General features: G+C 43.6%; 1 protein-coding gene and 1 pseudogene across 1 annotated transcript; one reads left to right on the top strand and one right to left on the bottom strand.

Moving 5' to 3' along the window:
• Positions 1–1,804: 1,804 nt before the first annotated feature.
• On the bottom strand, positions 1,805–8,094 carry LOC140582242 (nicotinamide/nicotinic acid mononucleotide adenylyltransferase 1-like). Its single transcript, XM_072706467.1, has 6 exons — positions 7,994–8,094; positions 7,426–7,549; positions 5,511–5,619; positions 5,072–5,255; positions 4,667–4,961; positions 1,805–3,648 (listed from the first exon to the last, which is right to left on the bottom strand). Exons 1-6 carry the CDS (start codon positions 8,092–8,094, stop codon positions 3,031–3,033), a joined length of 1,431 nt encoding a protein of 476 aa, XP_072562568.1. The 3' UTR covers positions 1,805–3,030.
• A 96-nt stretch (positions 8,095–8,190) lies between these two features.
• LOC140582243 (nicotinamide/nicotinic acid mononucleotide adenylyltransferase 3-like) lies at positions 8,191–14,956 on the top strand (annotated as a pseudogene).
• The last annotated feature ends 11,410 nt before the right edge of the window (positions 14,957–26,366 follow it).

A 26,366-nucleotide genomic window follows, 5' to 3' on the forward strand; every position in this document is an offset into this window, starting at 1 on the left:
AGGACTAACAAAAACAACAACATGACAGACGATTTTCCGAAAGTAAATTTTAATATTTACGGTGAATATGAAACTTTCAACAACTGGGCTGCGATTTTATCAGTTAGCCTAGTGTAGCAACTTAAAGGCTACACATGACATTTCTCACTAGCGTGGTAATAACAGCGCTGCATCTTAAAGCAGACTTACAGTTTAGAGACGGTGCTTCAGAACACTGTTGAGGGACACACAGAGGTAGCCTAATTCATACAACTTACAAGCTCTCTCTCTCTCTCTGTTTCTCTTTCTCTGTGTCTCTGTCTCTCTCGCTCTCTTTCTAATAACTTCATTATTAACTGCATTAGTCTGCTATCAACGGCTCAAGCCTCCATTGCCAGCTTTAAAATGACGTTTTGGAACTAGCAAAAGAGTCGTTGGATGAGATGCGGAAGAAATAATCCTACTCACAATAGCGATTTAAGTAGAAAAACCGGACGAATCCCTTGAAATATATCATCTGATCGATGTCTTGAGGTGTGGCAACCGTAGTATAAGCGGAATAATTGACTCCGGGCCGTTGAATTATTAGAAAAATAATGCACACCCGAGGTGTAACGGCCACTCCGCTTCGCGTCGTGGCCGCATCACCACCTCGGGTGTGCATTATTTTTCTAATAATTCAACGGCCCGTCGTCAATTATTCCTTACTTATATGCTTCTAGAGCCTTATCTTTCGAAAGAGTTATTTTGTTTGTCGGTCCACTTGCCGTGCGGTCGCGCTACACTTTGAAATTCTGAGAACATCCATCATAAACATCTCACACAAATGAAGACAGTTGGTGAAGACCAAGCCCCATTGTAGCATCATACACTGTTTGTTTTCTTAAGTTGTTGATTTCTTTAAAGTAGCATAGGGCAAAGCTTAAATGTCCCACTTTACCTGATGTCCCACTTTTGCTTAACTCACCCTATTATTATACAGACGTACAGGTAAAATGCATGCAACCTATTTTGAGACTATTTGACTTGGTTTATTAATTACTAGTAGGCTAATTAAGTAGCAATTATAATGAAGTAGTAGTGCACGAAAGCTCACAATTAAGTTGTAATGGAACTACTTCGAAGTTCACCTGTTGTCCATAAAAAAAAAAAAGTCGACTGCGACCTCGTTTGACCCTATTTTAAATGTTTTTGTATGTGAGATTCGTAATATCGTTTTCACCGAGGTGATCTGAGTAAGTTTGTGTGGGTAATTCAGCAACCAGCAATATCCATCAATATGTCCGTTAACATCAGTGGTACCTGGGACATGGTCATTAATGTTAATTTTGATGCCTATATGGTTTCACTCGGTGAGTATGACGAGTTGAACTACTTTTCCCTGAAATGTAATTTTCTTGATGACCTGAAACTTCGGGTTCCAGAATGGAGTCTTCTTGCACATTTAGCTGTCGCCTGGCTGTTTCTGTGTAGCTGCAGTGTTTAATAGACCTAATATTGGATGTCACTAGTAACCAGGTCTTATGGAATATAACCCTAAATGTGTCGCCACTAAGTGGGTCACGTAACAAGGAATCCACACCAGTCCTACTGATTTGTGGCCATTTTTGTGCTTCACAAGAAAAAAAAATGGCAGCCACTCTGTACACACCGGTCCACTCATACACGCAAACATACACACAGTCTGAAAACACAGTGTCCGAGGGGGCGAGCAAAAGAGTAATCCAGTAAACAGGCAGGAGATCAAAAACCAGAAATACAATCAAACCAAAGCAAAAGTACAAAAGGGCAAAAGCAAAAATCAGAAAAGCAATAACCAAAACTGTCAAAGTCAAACTGAACTTTATTGTCATCTTTCCGTATACAAGTATACGGAATATATACAGTAGAGATTCTGTGCAAGACAAGAAGAGTGCAAATGAACTGAGAAGCATTTTAAGTAAAGTGCAGTAAACGCTAACAGCTTTCTGGCGCAGAAGCAAAGTGCAAAGTAAGATTGTTTGTGCAAAATGATTTTTTGTGCAAGTACGGTATGAATAAAATATATCTATGTGCAAATACAGTATAAATACAGTACGATACATGTGAAAATACAGTATAACAACGTATAAGTATAATATCAGAGGGCATATATGTAGCAGCAGGGTCAGTTTAAAATGTAATTTTTTTTTTAAAAAAATAGGAAAACAGTGTAGGTCAGGTGGGTTACGAGAGGGTTGAGGTAGATTGGAGGACCCTGGGGGGTAGCATGGTGTTGAGAAGCCTGACAGCCTGAGGATAAAAACTGTTGTGCAGCCTGGCTGTGATGCTGCAGATTCTCCTCCTGGATGGCAGCAGGGTAAACGGTTCATGTGAGGGTGTGAGGAGTCCTGCACAATGCTGCAGGCTTTTCGAACTGTCCTTGTGGTGAATGTGTCTTGTAGTGAGGGCAGTGGCACCCCGATGATATTCTCAGCTCTTCTAACTATCCTCTGCAGGTACTTGCGATCGGAAACGTTGCCGTTTCTGTATCAGACGGTGATGCAGCTGGTTAGAACGCTCTCAATGGTGCTTCTATAGAACGTAGTGAGGATGGGAGGGGAAGGCTCGCTCATTTCAGCCGCCGCAGGAAGTGTTGTCTCTGCTAGGCTTTCTTGGTGAGGGAGGTGCTGTTGGTCGTCCATGCAAGTTCCTCGGTGATGTGCACCCCAAGGAACTTGGTGCTCTCCACAATCTCCACAGCTGAGCCACTGACGTTAAGTGGAGAATGTGCAGGACGTGTCTGTCATACACCATAATCAAACCAATAAAGTAAACCAATAATAATCAAGCAATGAGCAGAGCTCTCGAATTGTCTTCGGCTTTTCAGGTCAAGGAGCCGGAAATGACGGAGGGTGCATTGGTAAGTCCTGGGCGGAGCAAAGGCCAAACGGAGGGCGTGCTGCAGACGAGACCTGTGGGCGGAGCCAAGCTTGCAGCGGCGCGTAACAGGAGATCCCAAACAAATGGGAAGGTAGAAATGGCAATATGACGAGGCTACAGACGGGCAGAGTGGCAGTGGGGGGGCTGGCCTCAGTCATGCTTCCCTGCATGTTTCTGCAGAGGAGCCGACATAACATCTGCGTTCCTCTGCTCATTCTCAGCGGTGTAGAGGCGCCGCTGCCGGATGTAGCTGAGGACCGGTTGAGGCAGCAGGTTCTGCACAGTCTGACCACACTGCAGCATGCGGGGGATGTCTGCGCTCGACTCCTTGACCGTCGACTCGCACACCATGTGGATGTTGTGGAAATGTGGCCGGAGGTCGTCGGAGCCCTGAATAATGGCCTCCAGGTCGGATCCATCGTCGGTGATGCACACCAGTCCAAAGTTTTTGATGATCTCCTCGATGTGCTCGGGCTTCCACAGCCCCGGCACCACAAAGGAGTTCAGCATGTCAGCACCACAGAGAAGCATCAACCGTGGCTCGTCACGAAGACAGGAAGCATCGACAGACATAGACATGGATAATTCACTTGGCAGTGGATAACTGAAACTAAATTCCACCAGCTTGTGATCTGAGATTCCAACGAATGAACCAGATGTACCGTCATGGTTCTGGACGGCACGGGAACGGGAACGAGGCATGGTGCACAAAGAAGGGGCGGACGACCCACTTGCGGCTCCAGCAAACAAAACAGGGTTTATTAAACAAAACTGAAAACACTATAAACACAACTAAACCAAAAAGACCACAAGGGGTCAAAAACAGAAAGGGGAATAAACAAGACTAAATAACAAAAACCGAATACACGCAGAACACTGAAAATATCAAAACCATCAACCAACGATAATCATAAACATAGACACGACGCGACGAACCAGCGGGGAACAGAACAAAAGGCAGGAACTAATATACTACAAGGGTAACGAGACTAACACAGGACAGGTGAGGCTAATTAACAAAACCAAGGAAACAGGGCACAGGTGAAACCAATAAACTCAAAAGGAACTGAAAACAGGGAAACTAGGAACTGACCAAGGAAACGGAAACTAAACACTGGAATTAAACATGTAAAGACACAATCAGGGGCACAAGGAACATAACCAAAACCAACTACAAAATCAGACATAAGAACTAAAGGAACTCAAATGAAACACTAGGGAGCCAAAATACCAAAATAGGAGGTGGGATTCAAACACACGACAGAAGGATACTCAGAACAGAAGGGTATACAGACAACCACATGCTCAACACATTGAGCCACAAGACCAGACAGGTAACAGGGGAAACTCAAAGACAAAACATGAAGGACGGGATGACCAGCAATGCCTGCTGGTCAAACGGGGAAGGGACACGGAAGGAGCACAGCAGGGGCCGACCCTGACATGTACATACATTCTGTACACCGGTGGAACAAACAAGATCCAAGGTATGACCCTTATCATGCGTTGGAAAATCAATATGCTGCACAAAACTGAAAGAATTCAGTACTGAACACAGCTCACTAGCCGATGGACAGTCAGTATCCACATGAATATTAAAATCACCAAGCAAAATCACAGCGGTAGACATGCCACAAACAAGACTAAGCATCTCATTGAGATCAAGGAAAAAATTAGGGTGAGGCTTCGGAGGTCTGTAGATTAATATGACGTGCAACGGAGCCTTTCCAGCAATTTTACAAGCCAGATATTCAAAGGATGTAATCCCATGAAACTAAACAATTGCGGTTTTAACACAGTCACGGTGTATCACGGCTAGACCACCACCCCTGCCCGTCAGACGGGGTTTACATAGAAAACTATAACCCAGAGGTGTAAGTCGATTTAGGTGCAAGTTATCTTCTGGTTTCTGCCATGTTTCCACAAGCAGCAACATGTCCAGATTTTTAGCAACAGTCAGGTCGTTGAGGAAAGCAGTCTTATCCGTCAGCGACCTACAGTTCAGGAGCGCACAGCGGAGAGTGTGTAGTCCTTCGTTATGCCAGTCTAGTTCCTGGGAGAGCAGTTCCTGCCGGTGATGCCTGGGAGCAGATGTTAAAGATCAGTTCAGCCAACAGGGGGTGTAATAGTCAAAGGAAAGGACTCATAGTTGAAAGATGGGGCCCTTCTTTCACCCTTAGGGCGAGCTCACCTTAGCACTTTGACTGTCTCCAGCCATTCGGCCTGCCTGCTCTCCCAGCTGTCCACCTCAATCCAGCTGTGGTTCTCTACCGCCAGCTTGGCCATTTCCACCCGATGGCTGGCCTCGATCAGGCCCTTCTCGTTGTAGCCATCGCCCACTGGTGATGTGATCCCCTTCACAACTTCATAATGTCCTGGGGAAGCCAAGCACAGCACAGGTGTCCTTTGTTGAGTATGGTTCATACTTTTTAACAAAGTAAGTTTCACATTTAAACTCTGTGGAGCTAAAAGTTAACACGCTATGAACCAGCAAAGAGGCTGGGTATGTCATACTTAATGTTCCCAAAAAATTACAACTTTTTATATAAAAAATCAAGTTGGCATAAGCATTTTGTTAGTAGCTTATGACAGGCCAGTGCGCCGTGTATGAAGGCTAGCAGGCGGAGTACCTTTGATCTGCAGGTGCTCACGTGCCAGTTCAAACATGCGCAAGTGCATGTTTGTGACTGGGTTGTAGGAGCCACAAGACAGCAGCACCACATTGGTTTTCTTTGGTACCTGCAGAAAATGCATTGGGAAACATTACAAAATTACACTACATGTAGTCACATGCAGTTTTCTGAATGGGCAGAAGGACAGGGTCCAGTGACAGCACCAGTCTGCTAGTGACCTTCCAACTATCAGCCTAAGGTCTTAACCCAGTGAGTGATACACCAAAACAAGCCAGATGCTTCAGCTTCTTACTCCAACTTCTTAGTTTTATAATAATGTTTCAGTACTTAATCCAACAATAATCCGTAATACTCCATTGAATATTTCCCTCAACAGAATTCTGAAAGTGATTTCCATAACAGAAATCTGTTTATAGATAAGGACATAATGCACCACACTACTGAGCAACCTTAAATTATGCATTTCAGTTGCGATCCAAATTACAGCACAAGTGACACTTTTTGTGATTTTCAAAGTGATCACCCAGAGGAAAAGAAAATTAGAAAAGAGCTCTCAAATATATTTCCTTTATTTCTCCTAGACAAGTATGAGGTCTGTGAGAAACCATAACGAGACTATGGCTTATTTCTCCTGTTTCTCATTTTATTCTCCTGAGCAAAAAGATGCACAAAATCTCAAATTAGACTCCTTTTAAGTTTCAAATGAGATTTCATCAAGGTCTAAAATAATTCTCATATTTTCTCAGCTTTTGTGTCTCTTTTTGATCTCAGGCAGAGAAAACCAAGAGTGCTCCCTATGAACTTATTCCATTCTCATCCCAACTTCTTTCCTATGTCTCGATCATACTAATTTCTCTGCCTTTAATGCATATATAATAATATCTTAAGTTGATCTCATTATCCTCCACACAATTTGTTTATAATTTTTAATATTCTGTTATAGGCTGAATGAATTCAAAATGACTTTATATGCTGCAAAGCTGGTATTGGTATAGTTATTGGTAATAACTATATTTTCTGTAAGTATCCCATGAGACATAATTCAGTTATGTTTCATGGACCACCTCATAAAACAGAGTTTAAGGCTACATTCACACTGCCAGCCACATTGTTCAATTCCGATTTTTTGCTCAGATCGGATTTGTCTATCTTGACGGTTCACATTCATAAGTACATGTGAACTGTATCATGAACGCATCAGTCCTCCGAAACGTCACGCATGCGCACATTGATACGTTTTTACACGACTTTTTACACGGGTAAAAAGCTGGTCGTAAAATTGGCACGTTGTGCGGCCGTGACCGCTGAGCTAATTCGAGTCTTTTGCCTCTTTAAACTTTGACTTCAGGCTCTTTATTTTTCTTTGGCATTGTAGCCACGTGGCAATTATTTCAAATACTACTATATTACGATAGGTTCCTTCCATTTTAGTTTGAACAGATTCATTTCCCCAAATAGTTTCATTTGCGTGTCCACACAGCCCTGAAAAGATCAGGGGTGAGTTTCCCGAAGCGTTCTTAACGCTACGTCGTTCTTAAGTTCTGTGTTAAAAGATATAACTAACGAACGACGTACTGTAGTGTTAAGAAGGCTTCGGGAAACTCACCCCAGATCTGTGTCACATTAAGGCAAAAAATCCGATTTGAGTTACTTCAGCATGGCAGTGTGAACGTAGCCTTAGACTCATTTGTCAGTGCGATATAATTACTATTTCAACGCAGTGCAATTTCAAAATAAAATCCGTTCTTATATATTTTTTTAACCTCCTGGTTGGCTCTCACTTAAAGTTTTCTATATGAAAATGTCTTCCATTTTGCCACCTTGAATCCTCACACAACATAGGCCTGTTACGCAATCATTAACAACAATAATAATTTGTAAGAAGATATGTTTAGTGTTCAAATGGCCTTACTTTTTGAGAGGAGGGGTGGATTGTGTTCGGAGAGGGGAGAGGGGCAGGCACAGTTTTGCAAGAGACGGACAGGGTGAGGAGAAACAGGCGGATTAGCGGCTCTACGAGTATAATTTTAAAGCAACTTTAACTATATCGATATAAACGATATTGTCTCATCATATATCCCGTATGAAAACATATCGACATATCGTAAAAAGTCGATATATTGCCCAGCCTTAGTCAATAGTCTATACAGTATATGTGTTTAAAAAAAAGACTTATCCCACTACCATTGAAATTCAATATTTGTCCCTGAAATCTAGTCGAATTAGATGTGCCATGAAATAAAAATACTGAACTAAAGTAAAAGTATCTTAGAATTGTACTTAAGTACTTGAGTAAATGTACTTATAATTAGCCTACTTATATGTACATACCATCTTCCCACTGATTCACCAGTCGCAGATACTTTTTCCTACCTCTGAGTACAATCGAATTCAACATACCTACACTTGCGTACTACTACAAAAATTTAATTATTCATTCTTGGGTAAAAGTAATATTTAATGGCTTTATATCCACTTACCGCTTTCTGAAGTTGTACAAACTTGGCGCAAAAAGCTCTGAACTGTGAACCTTCTGGCTGATGTACTGTATAGGCACAATGTCAGAATTAGAAAATGTCATTGGTGAAGAGCGCTATCTATTACACATGGTGCATCGTGATTGGTTAATTTACAAATTAGGCTGACTTAAGCTGTGACCGTTAAGTGAGCGCGAAAGATGCGAGGGACGAAGGAGAGAGGTACTGCCTCGTAAAAGAAAGAAAGATAATTTTTTGTTGAATATAATTTGAGTGAAGTTTTGTATTTATGTTGGTTACAATACTTTTTGAAATCTGGTCGGCATGTGCGGCAAATAGTAATTACTGCAGGCTGTCTTCTGAAGACTGCGGGAAGCCGACGACTTCGGCCGAAATACTCTATTTTAATGGAGGTTGTAGCTTTTCAGTTATAGCTGTAACTTAATCATTAGAATCCGACATATGCAAGATGCGTTGATTTTCGCACCCATTAATCACAGGTTTGTAACTTTGGATAGGTGTACAGTACGTACGCCTAGCTCTCAGTTGGTCGCGAGCCCTGCTGAGATAAATAGGGTCGCTGGCTTATTCGCGTATTAATCCGTTAATGACGTTAAAACTACGGTAGAAATTTTAAGAAGCGTCAAGATTTTATTGTTAAATAGATGAGAAATTAGTTTTTGTCTTGTTTCAAAACTGGAATTACAATTGCGTATTAAGACTAACGAATTAATTTAGCCATCAATGTAGGGCTGCACATATTGAAAAATTACATCGCAGTATTTCATAATGTGATTAGGCCTGCAATTAAATGCTAATTGGAAAAGTAAAATCCTTAATACTGTAGATTTATCAAGGTAATAATTATGAAAATCGAGCCGGCCCAGCAAATATGTTGTTATAGAGCTAAATAGAGTTAGAATCAATAAAACATAATCGCCATTTGAGCTAAAAATGTGACTTTGTCGAGGTAAAATAATAAAGGTTAAGAGAACGTCACTATCTATCTGAATATGCATTTCTAATCTAACATGTTTGTTATATGTAAACGATTTTTGTTAATTAAAAATCTTTTTAAAAAATTCGTAGACGTATTTTGTATAAGTAATAATATTAGGTATGTTACAATCCCCGCGATCGGCGGCGGCCTTTTTCTCCAGCTGCACCTGCTGGGCGCTTGATACGTTGCTCATGGGCTTCCCCCAAAAACTCGGCTGTGGATTGACTGTTTTTGGGTATTCCATGGTGATTCCCTCTTATGGTGTAGAGGAGAAACCCCTTTCCTGGCTCGTTTTCGAATTTGTAATTTATGTTGAGATTTTCGTGCTTTCCCGTCGTTTCAAAAAATTTGGTCCACTTTGACGTGCTACAACTACTCATCGGATGAATGGACACTGATATAATGTCAATGTCTTTTCTGTTATAATATGGTTAAATTCAGTTCCAAAACTGTGTAGCAAATGGTATCAACCAAAAATTGCTGCAACAACTTATGAGATGTACTTTTAATATTAAATTAAAAGAATTGAAGCTGAATTAACATAAGAACCACTTTAAAATTGAAATACTGTACTGTTATTCACAGATTGGAATGCCTGCCAGGGGAAAAAGATTTGCCCAAAAGAGCACGCTACCCACCAAAGAAGATGAGACTTTATGAACAAAATCCTGGCTCATCCAAAGATGACCAAGATGGTAATTGAATTATTCTTACATTACTGCACAACTCTTTTATACTATTTCTTAAAATCTTTTTATTTTAACTTTTAATTTTGGTGATATGGCAACCAAAATCTTAGATGATACCTAGTATCTAGGGTGGGGGCCACAGTGGACTGAGTGCACTCTACCTGGTAGCATACATGAATTATAAATAAACATAAGAAGCTGTTTCATTTGCAGCATATTAAATCATTGTAACATTATATACTGAAATAACAGACCCAAAGCCAACTAACATGGACATGCCCATATTCATATGATTTGGGCTATGATAAAACACTGTTTCATACAACATTGTCTGACAACAGGCACAGAAATATGCTAATGGAACCAACTATATTGTGAATTTGGCTGCAACAAAACCATAAAAGTAATGATGGAGAGCAGGAGGTTGAATGCTGAGTAATAGGCTCTGGCTGCAGTGAATTGGGTCTGTATCGCACAGGAAAGACGGCAGCTTTCTGTTGATTTTAACTTTTATTGTGAACACTGGTTTTCCTCAGTACTCTGTATACTACCTATCTCCCCATACTCTGAGATGATGCCATCGTTCATCACGTTGTTTCATTTTGAACATTGTGATATGACAGTTCATTAGGCATCACCCTACCCTGTTTTGAGTAGTTTATAAATTAAGATGTAGTAAAATCTCCATTATTCACTCTGTCTTCATTTTAAGGTCTTTTTGTGTTTTTGACATTTGAGGATGGATACACTACAAAAATTTTTAAGGCTTTTTAAGAATTTTTTAAGGTGATATATTACAGAAAGATGATAAACCCATTGCTTGCTTCAGAGATCTGAAGCCAGGAGATGTAGTACTGGCAAGATGGTCTGACAACAAGTTCTACAGTGCCACAGTGGACTATATTGGAACAGCTGACAAGACGGTGGATGCTAAGAAGGGCACAAGGAAGGACATAAAAACAAAAGATGCTGCTGCTGAGAGATTCTACAACCTCCCATCACTGCCTCAGGTAGTTCAATCCACCTCTGCACAGCAATACCCAATTTCTGTGGCGTACAGTGTCAACCAGCCTCCACCTATTCAGTCACCTCTGCCTTATAAGCTACAGTCCCAGCCTCCACCTGCTCAGTCATCTCCTTCTACCCACCCACAGTATCAGCCTCAACCTACACGGTCATTGCCTGTTACTCAGCCATTGTACCAGCCTCAATGTTCTCAGGCAATACCAATGACCCACACACAATACCAGTGGGTGGGTTCTGTATTTGGTAGGATTTGGAGCGTTTGCATTGTAGTGATGGACACTAAATTTGTGGTAATATGCTATTCATCTGTTAAAAATTAATGTGCCAATGTGCAAAGTGTTGTAAACTTGGCTGTTTTAATAAAGGCCTTAATTGTTTCAGCATTTATAAAAGTGTCCATTACTGTAATATTGATTTTGTGTGTATGTGTGGGTGTGGGGATTTGTTTCTCCGTAGTGGCTCTAGTACTGCTCATTTTCTTTTACTAAGGAGAAAAAATGAGCCATTAATAAGACTGAGTTGAGTTTAGTGAGCCATCTCCCTTAAGTCTCAAGTATGACTCCTGTTGCTAGTTGTCCTGTCTCATCTATTTCTCCTAGTGAATTTTAGGAGAAACATATCAGAAACAAACCACACAAAATGGAAACTAAAATGAGGCTGAAATCAGAATCTCAATTTTGTTTCCTGAGCTGTAGAAGAGCAAGCTTTGAGCAGCAAATTTTTGCTCTGGGACGACTGCCTATCCTAATTCGAAGTTATTGTGAACATGAATAGAACAGACGTAGTTTCATCGCATATCTCATATAAAACAAAATAAAAACTCTAACGCTTTACTACCAGAACATCAATCAAAGCGGAAGATAATAGGTCTTGTTGGCTTTTTGCCCAAACGAGATACAATCCCAAATGAACCGATCATCTCCATTTGTAATCAACACATGTACAGCACTCCGTGTATTTAAGCACTCGGGCAACAAAATACCTCATCAAAGCTCCGTGCAGTGTCAGCGCACTTAGCGCTAGCGATGGGACGTTTCCGAGACATTGTACTTGACCAGCAGTTACAATGTGACTGAGGACACTGGAAGCTTCGAACGCGTGCATGCACTTTTGAACCCAGCTCCAGTAAACCACGCCCACAGTCGTGTGACGAACTTAACTGCGTGTGCGGACGAATCAAAAAGACGGAAAGCAATTGCCATGTGACTGACGTTGGAAGCTTCGAAGTTCTACAACTTGTTTTTGCTATTTCGTATGGAAGACCAACGAGGGCAAAAATGACATCAAATTTGCACGCCTTTAGATGCAAAAAAATCAACATGTCGATTTTACATATGCAAAAAATCAACATGTCGATTTCGATTTTCCCTGGTAGCTGGTTTTAAGTTTGGTATGTAATATATCGACTGAGTTCCTTGTACCTCGTTTATTTCTATCATTAAATATTATTATAAAACTAAGAAGTTGGAGTAAGAAGCTGAAGCATCTGGCTGATAGTTGGAAGGTCACTAGCAGACTGGTGCTGTCACTGGACCCTGTCCTTCTGCCCATTCAGAAAACTGCATGTGACTACATGTAGTGTAATTTTGTAATGTTTCCCAATGCATTTTCTGCAGGTACCAAAGAAAACCAATGTGGTGCTGCTGTCTTGTGGCTCCTACAACCCAGTCACAAACATGCACTTGCGCATGTTTGAACTGGCACGTGAGCACCTGCAGATCAAAGGTACTCCGCCTGCTAGCCTTCATACACGGCGCACTGGCCTGTCATAAGCTACTAACAAAATGCTTATGCCAACTTGATTTTTTATATAAAAAGTTGTAATTTTTTGGGAACATTAAGTATGACATACCCAGCCTCTTTGCTGGTTCATAGCGTGTTAACTTTTAGCTCCACAGAGTTTAAATGTGAAACTTACTTTGTTAAAAAGTATGAACCATACTCAACATAGGACACCTGTGCTGTGCTTGGCTTCCCCAGGACATTATGAAGTTGTGAAGGGGATCATATCACCAGTGGGCGATGGCTACAACGAGAAGGGCCTGATCGAGGCCAGCCATCGGGTGGAAATGGCCAAGCTGGCGGTAGAGAACCACAGCTGGATTGAGGTGGACAGCTGGGAGAGCAGGCAGGCCGAATGGCTGGAGACAGTCAAAGTGCTAAGGTGAGCTCGCCCTAAGGGTGAAAGAAGGGCCCCATCTTTCAACTATGAGTCCTTTCCTTTGACTATTACACCCCCTGTTGGCTGAACTGATCTTTAACATCTGCTCCCAGGCATCACCGGCAGGAACTGCTCTCCCAGGAACTAGACTGGCATAACGAAGGACTACACACTCTCCGCTGTGCGCTCCTGAACTGTAGGTCGCTGACGGATAAGACTGCTTTCCTCAACGACCTGACTGTTGCTAAAAATCTGGACATGTTGCTGCTTGTGGAAACATGGCAGAAACCAGAAGATAACTTGCACCTAAATCGACTTACACCTCTGGGTTATAGTTTTCTTTGTAAACCCCGTCTGACGGGCAGGGGTGGTGGTCTAGCCGTGATACACCGTGACTGTGTTAAAACCGCAATTGTTGAGTTTCATGGGATTACATCCTTTGAATATCTGGCTTGTAAAATTGCTGGAAAGGCTCCGTTGCACGTCATATTAATCTACAGACCTCCGAAGCCTCACCCTAATTTTTTCCTTGATCTCAATGAGATGCTTAGTCTTGTTTGTGGCATGTCTACCGCTGTGATTTTGCTTGGTGATTTTAATATTCATGTGGATACTGACTGTCCATCGGCTAGTGAGCTGTGTTCAGTACTGAATTCTTTCAGTTTTGTGCAGCATATTGATTTTCCAACGCATGATAAGGGTCATACCTTGGATCTTGTTTGTTCCACCGGTGTACAGAATGTATGTACATGTCAGGGTCGGCCCCTGCTGTGCTCCTTCCGTGTCCCTTCCCCGTTTGACCAGCAGGCATTGCTGGTCATCCCGTCCTTCATGTTTTGTCTTTGAGTTTCCCCTGTTACCTGTCTGGTCTTGTGGCTCAATGTGTTGCGCATGTGGTTGTCTGTATACCCTTCTGTTCTGAGTATCCTTCTGTCGTGTGTTTGAATCCCACCTCCTATTTTGGTATTTTGGCTCCCTAGTGTTTCATTTGAGTTCCTTTAGTTCTTATGTCTGATTTTGTAGTTGGTTTTGGTTATGTTCCTTGTGCCCCTGATTGTGTGCCCCATGTTTAATTCCAGTGTTTAGTTTCCGTTTCCTTGGTCAGTTCCTAGTTTCCCTGTTTTCAGTTCCTTTTGAGTTTATTGGTTTCACCTGTGCCCTGTTTCCTTGGTTTTGTTAATTAGCCTCACCTGTCCTGTGTTAGTCTCGTTACCCTTGTAGTATATTAGTTCCTGCCTTTTGTTCTGTTCCCCGCTGGTTCATCGCGTCGCGTCGCGTCTATGTGTATGATTATCGTTGGTTGATGGTTTTGATATTTTCAGTGTTCTGTGTGTATTCGGTTTTTGTTATTTAGTCTTGTTTATTCCCCTTTCTGTTTTTGACCCCTTGTGGTCTTTTTGGTTTAGTTGTGTTTATAGTGTTTTCAGTTTTGTTTAATAAACCCTGTTTTGTTTGCTGGAGCCGCAAGTGGGTCGTCCGCCCCTTCTTTGTGCACCATGCCTCGTTCCCGTTCCCGTGCCGTCCAGAACCATGACGGTACATCTGGTTCATTCGTTGGAATCTCAGATCACAAGCTGGTGGAATTTAGTTTGTTATCCACTGCCAAGTGAATTATCCATGTGTATGTCTGTCGATGCTTCCTGTCTTCGTGACGGGCCACGGTTGATGCTTCTCTGTGGTGCTGACATGCTGAACTCCTTTGTGGTGCCGGGGCTGTGGAAGCTCGAGCACATCGAGGAGATCATCAAAAACTTTGGACTGGTGTGCATCACCGACGATGGATCCGACCTGGAGGCCATTATTCAGGGCTCCGACGACCTCCGGCCACATTTCCACAACATCCACATGGTGTGCGAGTCGACGGTCAAGGAGTCGAGCGCAGACATCCCCCCGCATGCTGCAGTGTGGTCAGACTGTGCAGAACCTGCTGCCTCAACCGGTCCTCAGCTACATCCGGCAGCGGCGCCTCTACACCGCTGAGAATGAGCAGAGGAACGCAGATGTTATGTCGGCTCCTCTGCAGAAACATGCAGGGAAGCATGACTGAGGCCAGCCCCCCCACTGCCACTCTGCCCGTCTGTAGCCTCGTCATCTTGCCATTTCTTTTTTTTTTTTTTTTTTTTTTTTTTTTTAATATTGCCCACCACCCCCCCCCCTCTTCGGAGGACAACTTTATTTTACATTACATTCAAGAGTAAAGATTGTGGCCGCTCCGAACTCACCAGTACCGTGGAAAAGGAGAAAAACAGGGGGGGTACAAAAACAACAAGCGTAACAATAACAGACATCAATCACCATGGGGAGAGGGGGAGAGAGGAAAAAAAAAAAAAAAGGTATACAGAAATAACACTAATAATGTAGGCGGGATGGAAAAAAGATGAAGTATAGGGGAATACAGAATACAAACAACCATAAGAAACATAACACTCATCAAACAACAAGAATTATAACAACATCAGTGATACTAATAATAATTAATACAAATCGGTATTATACATATGTAGCATACACACATGTAATCGTACCGTTATATATGTATATTTCAATTCCTAAATCTATAACATACCCTAAAAAGTAATAATAATAATGATATTGATCGCTCAACCAGTCTTGTATGCATGTGCAAGTGTAGGTGTGACCTGATTTGTCATTGGATGTGCTGGCATTTAATGCCGTCAGGGGAGGCGGCAGCACCCCCCCCCCCCCCAGGCCCAAGGCGAAGGCAGGAGAACCAGGCAACCGAAGCCACCCTACTGCCCCCCCGGCACAAGGGCCCACAGCCACGCATCCCAGAGACAACCACCCGCCCAACCCGAGAGGGAGCCCGCGAGGGACTAAGGGGGCGCCAACCCCCGCACAGGGAGGCCCGCAGAGGGAGGACGGGCGGCGAGCCCCCCAGCCCCACCCGCAACCACCCCACCGGGGCAGGCGGGTCCAGGGCCGAAGGGCCCCACCCACCGGGACCACCCCCCCCACCCCCCGGCGGACGGCCCCCCACACACCGGGGGAGCCCCAGCCCCCCCAGCCCGTCCCCCGGGAGGACGGGCCGCCGCCCACCGCAGCGACCCGGCACGCCTCCCCCCCAACACTGCAGGATGATCCAAGGGGGGCCCATACAAAGAGCCCCCCCCCCACCCGGGAGCGGACCCGCGGCGACCAGGGAGCGGCAGACACCCCGCCCAGCCCAGACCGAACCCCCCAATCCGCCTAGCAGGGCCCAGAGTGTCCCAAGATTCCCCGGACCGCCCGCCAGGGCCCCACCACGGCGCAGCAGAGCCAAGCACCACCCGGCCCGCGGCCCAAGAGAGGAGGCCGCCCATACCCGCCAGGGCCACCCGAACCCCCCCATGATGGGTCTTCCCCCCGGCGGGCCACCCCACCAGCACAGGGCCAGAGACAGAGAGTTAGGGGGGGCCCCTCAGCCCCCATCCCCTCCCTGACCCATGTTGGTGTGAAGTGTGCATGTACATGTGTGAGAGAGTTGTGTGTTTATGTCTACAATGCATTAAAATTAGTGGGTGCAGTTCGGGTATGAGGGCCCCACCACTGGCAGATGGCAGAGTCCCCCATCCCCCTCCCCGCACCCCCAAGGCCCTAATGTAATATGGACTGCGTATATGACTAAGGTGCAAAAAGTGGGCGAGCAGTTGAGGCATGGGCACCCCACCGCTGGCAGACGGCAGAGCCCCACCTGCCTCAACCCACCTCCTCAGCCCTAGTGTCATGTGGTGTCTAACATGTAAGTAAAAATTGAGGGGCAGTGTCTCGGCGCACCTCCCCACCGCCCCTCAAGGCCCTAGTGTTGTGTGAAATGTGGTGTTGGACCCAGGGGAGCAATAAGGGCGTGCCAGGAGTGGGCCCCCCCCGGCACCGGGGCCAGATCCCCGACTGGCCCCGATTAGTCCCCATCCCTGACCCCGCACAGCCGGCAGGGACGGCCAACCGAGGTGTTCAGGGGCGGCACAGGCAGCCCAGCAGCAGGGAACGCCCCCCCCCCCCCAGGCGCAGACCGGGAGAGACCCACCCCACCACGCCCGATGAGACCCCAGCTAGCGGCCAAGGACGGGACAACCCCAGACCCCCCCGGCAAACGGGGAGCCGGACCAGCCAGGCGGGGTGACCCCCGCCCCCCGGCCACCCCAGCCCCCCCCCCAGGCGAGGCAGAGGCTCCCCCCACCGCCCCCCCCAAACCACCCCACAGTGCCCGAGGGCCCCGCGCCGGAATCGCCAACGGCAGACAACGACCCGTCCCCACCAGGCAACGGGCCCGGGCAGACCAGGCCCCCCAGCATGCGGGCGACCACCCGCCCGGGAGCCGGAGCAGCGGCCCCAGCAGATAGAGCCCACGCCCCCAAACCCACGCACCCCAGCGCAGCGGCCCAGGCGGAACCCAGAGGCCCCACCCCCCGATCCCCCCCCAGCGCGCCACCCACCCCGCGGGGGCAGAACCCCCGCACCGCCCCCACCAGGCCAGGCCAGCGGCCACCCAGAGACACTGACCACGCGCCCTCAGCCAAGAGAAACACCAGAGGACCCCAACAACCCAGCCCCCCCACCCCCAGCCCCCAACCCGGGACGGTGACGGCAAGGCCCCACCACCCCTGACGACATTACGTTAAAAAATTCATTATTGGAGTCCAACTGTCTTCAAAATCGATCAATTGATTTTTCTTACAGGCAGACATCCTCTCCATGGAAACATAATCCCAGAGTAGATTTTTGAACAGATTTATGTTTAAATTCTCTTTTGACTTCCAGTTCAGAAGGATTGTTTTCTTAGCAATGGTTAGTACTGTGAGAAGCATGCAAGATTTATTCATGTCCATATTAGTGTCAGTGAGGTCCCCAAGCAGGCAGAGTGAGGGGGAGGGTGGGATGGGATGCCCTAGGTGTGTCGATAAGTCTTCACAAATCCTTTGCCAGAATTCGTTGACCGGTGTGCAATACCAGAAAGCATGCAGGTAATTATCTGGTGCATCCGTCTTACAAGTTAGGCATATGTCAGTATCTCTGATACCCATCTGGAACATCCTCTGCCCTGTGTAGTGTGTTCTGTGTAAAATTTTGTATTGTAAAAGCTGCAGGTTGGAGTTCCGATTCATTCGAAAGGTATTCAAGCAAATTTGCCTCCAGAAGTTAGTGTCTTGATTGATAAGTAAATCCCTTTCCCATTTGTGGGTAGGGAGTGAGAGCGTTGTATCAGATTCTGCTAGATGCACGTAAATCCTAGACAGTAGTTTTTTAGTTGGAGTTATTAAGAAGTTTGCTATTTTAGGTGAAAGCTCCAGATCTAATTGCTTACGGCACCATCTATTGTGTATTATTGATTTAAGTTGAAGATATTCTAAGTATTTGTTTTTCTCAATGTTATAAGTTTCTGTAATTTTGTCAAATGATATCATGCAATTGTCTTGGATTATATGTTCGAGGCGCTTGATTCCTTTATTATGCCAAGCCAGGAAGTTTATTACTTTTTTATTTAACAGGATGTCAGGGTTGTTCCAGATGGGTGTCAGTTTGCATGGGACCACTGAAGTTTGGTTTATTCTAAGAAATTCCCACCAGGCTGTCAGCGATGTGCTGATGTTGATGCTCTTAAAACAGCAATGTCGTTTAAGTATATGGCTGATAAATGGCAGGTCCTCGACTCGAATATCATTACAGAAAGTTTGCTCAATATCCAACCAGTTAAGGTCTAAGTTATTTTGCGTAGTCCATTTTAGGACATATATCAATCTATTGGCAAGAAAGTAGTTGTAGAAATTGGGAAGCTCCAAACCCCCACAGTTTTTGGATTTCTGTAAAGTTTTTAAACTTATTCGTGGTGGTTTGGATTTCCATAGATATTTTGAAACTAAGGAGTCCAATGATTTAAACCAAGTCCGCGGAGGTTGACTCGGAACCATTGAGAACATGTAGTTAATTTTTGGTAGGATCATCATTTTGATTGTAGCTACTCTTCCCAGAAGTGATGTGGGTAGATTGTTCCACCGTGCAAGGTCATCTTCTATCTTTTTAAGCAGCGGACTATAATTTAATCGCGTCAGATCTGACAGCTTGGCAGAAATGTTAATACCCAGATATCTAATGTTCCCAGATTGAAGTGGGATAGTTGGATTGGACTGGAAGTCACAAGATATTGGAAGAGTAGTCGACTTGTCCCAATTAATAGAGTAATCTGATATGGAGGAGAATTTATCTATAAGTCTTATCGTCTCCGTGAGGGAACCCTGTGTATTTTGAAGAAAAAGTAATACATCATCTGCATAAAGACTAATTTTATGGGTTATACTTGCTGTTTGAATACCTTTGATATTATTATTATTCCGAATTGCTGCTGCCAATGGTTCAATAAATATAGAAAATAGTGATGGAGAAAGTGGACAACCTTGCCTAGTGCCCCTTCTGAGAGTGAAGCTTGGGGAGATTTGATCATTCGTTTTTACACAGGCTTTAGGTGAACTGTATAAAATTTTAATCCAGGTTACGAAGTTCTCACGAAATCCAAATTTTAGTAAGGTTGCCATTAGAAATTTCCAGTTGACCCTGTCAAAAGCCTTTTCTGCGTCCAATGACATGATTATGGCTTCCTTATTTTGAATGTTGCAGTAGTCTATTACGCCAATTAGTCTCCTCATGTTGTTAGTGGACTGTCTGCCTTTAATGAAACTCGTTTGATCTGGATGTATTATATAAGGTGTCACTTTTTCAATTCTACTAGCCAGTGCCTTGCTGATGATTTTAAGGTCCGCATTTATAAGTGATATTGGTCGATAGCTAGAGGGGAGAGCAGGATCTTTGTCAGGTTTGAGGAGCAGGTTAATGTCTGCACAATTCATATTTGGAGGGATGCTGCCAGTTTCTTTAATTTCTATAACCATTCTATGGAAGAGTGGTGCTAGCAGAGGCCAAAATGTTTTGTAGAATTCTGCTGGAAATCCATCTGGACCTGGGGCTTTCCCGTTAGGCATACATTGTAGTGCATCATGAAGTTCCACTATTGAGAGAGGTAACTCTAATGCCGTTATTTGTTCATTATTTAATATTGGTAGGTCGATGTTATTTAAGAACTCTTCTATTTCAGAATTGGTTGGATTAATATCAGGTGAGTATAATTTTTTATAGAAGTCCCTAAATATCCTATTTATCTCTCCTAGGCTATGAGTTGCCTTCCCATTGGGGTCTGTAACTGAAGAGATTGCTGCCTTCTCCTTATTCTGTTTTAGTTGGTTTGCTAAAAATTTACTTGATTTATTACTATGTTCAAAATTGTCCAAGCGTAATCTCTGTATGTAAAACTGAGTTTTTTTGTCTCTTAATTCTTGCAATTTAATTTTATTTTTTCTCAGGTCATTGAGAAGGTGTTTTTCTTGGGAGGCAACATGTGCTGATTCCAAAGTTTTAATTTTCTGTTCTAGTTCAGTTTCGAGTGCTTTTTCTTTCTTCTTTTTATGTACTGAATATGAAATTATTCTGCCTCGTATTACAGCCTTTGCTGTCTCCCAGAGAATGCACGCAGAGATACCTGGCAGGTCATTTGTTTCAATAAATGTTGTCCAGTCTTTTTTAATAACTTCTAGAAACTCTGAGTCCGTTAGTAATGATGTATTCAGTCTCCACCGTTTAAAAGGTGGTGCACTGACTTTTACAGTGACCGTCATAGTGACAGGTGCGTGGTCACTGATTGTTATAGGGTGAATTTGTGTGTCAGATATATCTTTCATAACTGTATTGCTCGTAAGAAAAAAGTCTATCCGGGAGTAAGAATGATGGACTGGTGAGAAAAACGTGTATTCTCTGAGCGTGGTGTGAAAAGTACGCCAGACATCGCATAGGCCGAAATCATTCATATATTGTTTTACTGTTTCAGATGATTGGCAAGTACGGTAACTAGCTGCTGTACTACGTCTGTCAGATTCTGGGTTAAGTACTAAGTTGAAGTCCCCTCCCAGTATAAGTTCTGTGTCTGAGTGCGATGATATTTCAGCAAAAAGGTGGTGGAAGAAGGAGGAGTCATCACTATTTGGACCGTATATATTGGCAATACATATCTCTTTGTTATATGCTGAAATTTTAATAATTATGAATCTACCTTCTGGGTCTGCGATAGTGTCTTTACAGTTGAAACATATTCTTTTGTTGATTAAAATTGCTACACCTCTCTGTTTTGAATTATAACTAGCTAAGTATACGTGTGGAAATTCTGGTGAATTTAATGTACACTGTCCTGTTTTGGCTAAGTGAGTTTCCTGCAGTAGGACAATGTCTGCCTGTAATGTTGTTAGATATTCTAAGATTTTATGTCTCTTAGCAATTGAGCCAATACCACGCACGTTCCAAGTGACAAAGCGTAGTGAATTCATGCTGTCCTAACTTAGACCCCCTGAGTGCAATCTAATGTTAAAACGGATGGATGTGTGTGTATGTGAAAGACTCTGTGTGAATGAGTCTGAATATGTCAGGATTAGTGTGTGTGCAAATATCAATGTGTGAATGCCTCCATGTGTGTTATTAAGGTGAGGAGATCTGTCTGAGCTTGAGTGGGCATGTGTATATGTGAGTGTATGAATGCATACATGTGTGATGTTAAGATGAGGGGGTGCGTGTATGTTTGAGTGGGCATCTATGCATGCGAGTGTGTGACTACCTACGTGTCGGTGTGGGTGTATAGTATCTGGTAGACTGCTTCCAGATAAAACATTTTTGAGCGTCAATATCGATATGCAACAATTAACATAACAACCAAATTGACAATGATGGCCATAACAATAACAACAACAACAACAACTGCGACTGTAGTGAGACATTAAACAAGGGGGTTGAGGAACAGTAAGGGATATAAAGTGAACCAGCCTTAATAGTCTTTAGACAAAGCCGTCTAGTGTGCGGCGTGCGCTAAAAACCTGTATTAACTGCCAAACTTTAAAGTCAGTTTGTTAAATGCGTGTTACCTTAGTCGGAAGTGGTTTCAGTAGAGCCAAGCAGTGGTGTTCTGGTCGCGAAATAGTTGTCCATTAACATACAGTCTGTCTACCGCGATGACAGCTCGGGCTCCCTCCGCAATGAATTTTTTCCTGAGCTGGAACAGGATTCTGCGACGATCCAGGATTTCTTTGGGAAATTGGTCGTTGACGCTGAAGTCCGTTCCTCTGAGCTCCCTGCCTCGGCTTTTCACCAGTTCCTTTTGCTTGAAATGTTCAAACTTGGCCACGATAGGTCTTGGACGCTGAGCTTCTTTCCTCACCCCTCCTATGTGGTGGACCCGATGAAACGTGATGTTGTTGACGGTGTCCCGAGGAAGTTTAAGTTCTTGTTGCATGAAGTTTCTGATGGTAGCTTCTGCGTCTTCCTCTGCGCGCTCCGGAATTCCGGCGAACACTAAATTGTCCCGCATACTTCTTGCTTGAATATCAAGCAGGGACTCTTTCATGCGCTTATTTTCTGTGGAGAGTTTCGCCATACCTTCCGTGAGGGATGTTACGGAGTCTCTGAGAATCTTGTTTTCAGATGCTAGCGATTCTACCTGTTGTTGACTGTACTCCAGAGATTCCCGTAATGCTTGAAATTCCTTGTGTAGGATTTCTACAAGTGCCAGTCGGGCGTCAAAACTGGAAAGTTTGTTGTTAATGGACTCTAGGATATCTCCGTATTCCTTATCAGGCGATGAAGGGCTACTTGAGGGGCTGTTTGAGGTACAGTCCGAGCGTGTTCTCTTCGTGGACGGAGTCGCTTGGTTCTTCTTCATGATGAGTCGTTCGTAACACTCGTCCACGTAATCCTGTAAATCTTCCAAGCTTTCTTCGTCCAGGATGTAAATGAGTGAACTTATTTATCCGATAAAGTACTATAAATACTATTATTAATATTTTGGCTTGGTTAAGTTGGCTATCGAAGTAAGTTTTGTTTTGTTTTTTTTTAGTAGGACGCTGCCATGTTGGATTACGCACAGCTCTCGCGAGATCTCACAGCATTACTGCCACCTCTTGCCATTTCTACCTTCCCATTTGTTTGGGATCTCCTGTTACGCGCCGCTGCAAGCTTGGCTCCGCCCACAGGTCTCGTCTGCAGCACGCCCTCCGTTTGGCCTTTGCTCCGCCCAGGACTTACCAATGCACCCTCCGTCATTTCCGGCTCCTTGACCTGAAAAGCCGAAGACAATTCGAGAGCTCTGCTCATTGCTTGATTATTATTGGTTTACTTTATTGGTTTGATTATGGTGTATGACAGACACGTCCTGCACATTCTCCACTTAACGTCAGTGGCTCAGCTGTGGAGATTGTGGAGAGCACCAAGTTCCTTGGGGTGCACATCACCGAGGAACTTGCATGGACGACCAACAGCACCTCCCTCACCAAGAAAGCCTAGCAGAGACAACACTTCCTGCGGCGGCTGAAATGAGCGAGCCTTCCCCTCCCATCCTCACTACGTTCTATAGAAGCACCATTGAGAGCGTTCTAACCAGCTGCATCACCGTCTGATACAGAAACGGCAACGTTTCCGATCGCAAGTACCTGCAGAGGATAGTTAGAAGAGCTGAGAATATCATCGGGGTGCCACTGCCCTCACTACGAGACACATTCACCACAAGGACAGTTCGAAAAGCCTGCAGCATTGTGCAGGACTCCTCACACCCTCACATGAACCGTTTACCCTGCTGCCATCCAGGAGGAGAATCTGCAGCATCACAGCCAGGCTGCACGACAGTTTTTATCCTCAGGCTGTCAGGCTTCTCAACACCATGCTACCCCCCAGGGTCCTCCAATCTACCTCAACCCTCTCGTAACCCACCTGACCTACACTGTTTTCCTATTTTTTTAAAAAAAAATTTACATTTTAAACTGACCCTGCTGCTACATATATGCCCTCTGATATTATACTTATACGTTGTTATACTGTATTTTCACATGTATCGTACTGTATTTATACTGTATTTGCACATAGATATATTTTATTCATACCGTACTTGCACAAAAAATCATTTTGCACAAACAATCTTACTTTGCACTTTGCTTCTGCGCCAGAAAGCTGTTAGCGTTTACTGCACTTTACTTAAAATGCTTCTCAGTTCATTTGCACTCTTCTTGTCTTGCACAGAATCTCTACTGTATATATTCCGTATACTTGTATACGGAAAGATGACAATAAAGTTCAGTTTGACTTTGACAGTTTTGGTTATTGCTTTTCTGATTTTTGCTTTTGCCCTTTTGTACTTTTGCTTTGGTTTGATTGTATTTCTGGTTTTTGATCTCCTGCCTGTTTACTGGATTACTCTTTTGCTCGCCCCCTCGGACACTGTGTTTTCAGACTGTGTGTATGTTTGCGTGTATGAGTGGACCGGTGTGTACAGAGTGGCTGCCATTTTTTTTTCTTGTGAAGCACAAAAATGGCCACAAATCAGTAGGACTGGTGTGGATCCCTTGTTACGTGACCCACTTAGTGGCGACACATTTAGGGTTATATTCCATAAGACCTGGTTACTAGTGACATCCAATATTAGGTCTATTAAACACTGCAGCTACACAGAAACAGCCAGGCGACAGCTAAATGTGCAAGAAGACTCCATTCTGGAACCCGAAGTTTCAGGTCATCAAGAAAATTACATTTCAGGGAAAAGTAGTTCAACTCGTCATACTCACCGAGTGAAACCATATAGGCATCAAAATTAACATTAATGACCATGTCCCAGGTACCACTGATGTTAACGGACATATTGATGGATATTGCTGGTTGCTGAATTACCCACACAAACTTACTCAGATCACCTCGGTGAAAACGATATTACGAATCTCACATACAAAAACATTTAAAATAGGGTCAAACGAGGTCGCAGTCGACTTTTTTTTTTTTATGGACAACAGGTGAACTTCGAAGTAGTTCCATTACAACTTAATTGTGAGCTTTCGTGCACTACTACTTCATTATAATTGCTACTTAATTAGCCTACTAGTAATTAATAAACCAAGTCAAATAGTCTCAAAATAGGTTGCATGCATTTTACCTGTACGTCTGTATAATAATAGGGTGAGTTAAGCAAAAGTGGGACATCAGGTAAAGTGGGACATTTAAGCTTTGCCCTATGCTACTTTAAAGAAATCAACAACTTAAGAAAACAAACAGTGTATGATGCTACAATGGGGCTTGGTCTTCACCAACTGTCTTCATTTGTGTGAGATGTTTATGATGGATGTTCTCAGAATTTCAAAGTGTAGCGCGACCGCACGGCAAGTGGACCGACAAACAAAATAACTCTTTCGAAAGATAAGGCTCTAGAAGCATATAAGTAAGGAATAATTGACGACGGGCCGTTGAATTATTAGAAAAATAATGCACACCCGAGGTGGTGATGCGGCCACGACGCGAAGCGGAGTGGCCGTTACACCTCGGGTGTGCATTATTTTTCTAATAATTCAACGGCCCGGAGTCAATTATTCCGCTTATACTACGGTTGCCACACCTCAAGACATCGATCAGATGATATATTTCAAGGGATTCGTCCGGTTTTTCTACTTAAATCGCTATTGTGAGTAGGATTATTTCTTCCGCATCTCATCCAACGACTCTTTTGCTAGTTCCAAAACGTCATTTTAAAGCTGGCAATGGAGGCTTGAGCCGTTGATAGCAGACTAATGCAGTTAATAATGAAGTTATTAGAAAGAGAGCGAGAGAGACAGAGACACAGAGAAAGAGAAACAGAGAGAGAGAGAGAGCTTGTAAGTTGTATGAATTAGGCTACCTCTGTGTGTCCCTCAACAGTGTTCTGAAGCACCGTCTCTAAACTGTAAGTCTGCTTTAAGATGCAGCGCTGTTATTACCACGCTAGTGAGAAATGTCATGTGTAGCCTTTAAGTTGCTACACTAGGCTAACTGATAAAATCGCAGCCCAGTTGTTGAAAGTTTCATATTCACCGTAAATATTAAAATTTACTTTCGGAAAATCGTCTGTCATGTTGTTGTTTTTGTTAGTCCTGTGTGCTGTATAGGTACTGTATGCTAATTTCCGTTATTACAGTTAACTATGCGAAGTGATATGGAACTGTAATGCGGTCAAGAGAGCTGCCTGGAACTACGTTCGCCGTGCGTTTCCCTGAAAATAATTGCACAACTCAGAACATTCGTCAGCCAATCAGATTCAAGCATTCAACGGTCCCGTTGTATAATGGGTTATATTGTTTAAGATGTTGGTTTTTAGTAAAAGACAGCTGGAAATAGTCTTTAAAAAATAAAGCACATTCTTCAAAAAAATATATATTAATTTTTGTCGGCAAAATATACCAAGCAATGTTTCAAGGGGATTTAAAGACAATGATTTTATTTATGGTTTGGTCAATATTGCTTTGTGCAATTAAAGAATATGTTGCCTCTATATAAAAACACCACTGTCCCACTTTACCTAAACAAGCTCATCAAGAAATGGGAAGCGCCCCTTTATGTTTTATCCCATTTAACTCTTAAATATTGATTATAGATTGTCTAAATGTCCACACAAATGGTTTTCAAGAC

This window comes from Paramormyrops kingsleyae, chromosome 24 (assembly GCF_048594095.1).
Source record: "Paramormyrops kingsleyae isolate MSU_618 chromosome 24, PKINGS_0.4, whole genome shotgun sequence".
NCBI lineage: Eukaryota > Metazoa > Chordata > Actinopteri > Osteoglossiformes > Mormyridae > Paramormyrops > Paramormyrops kingsleyae.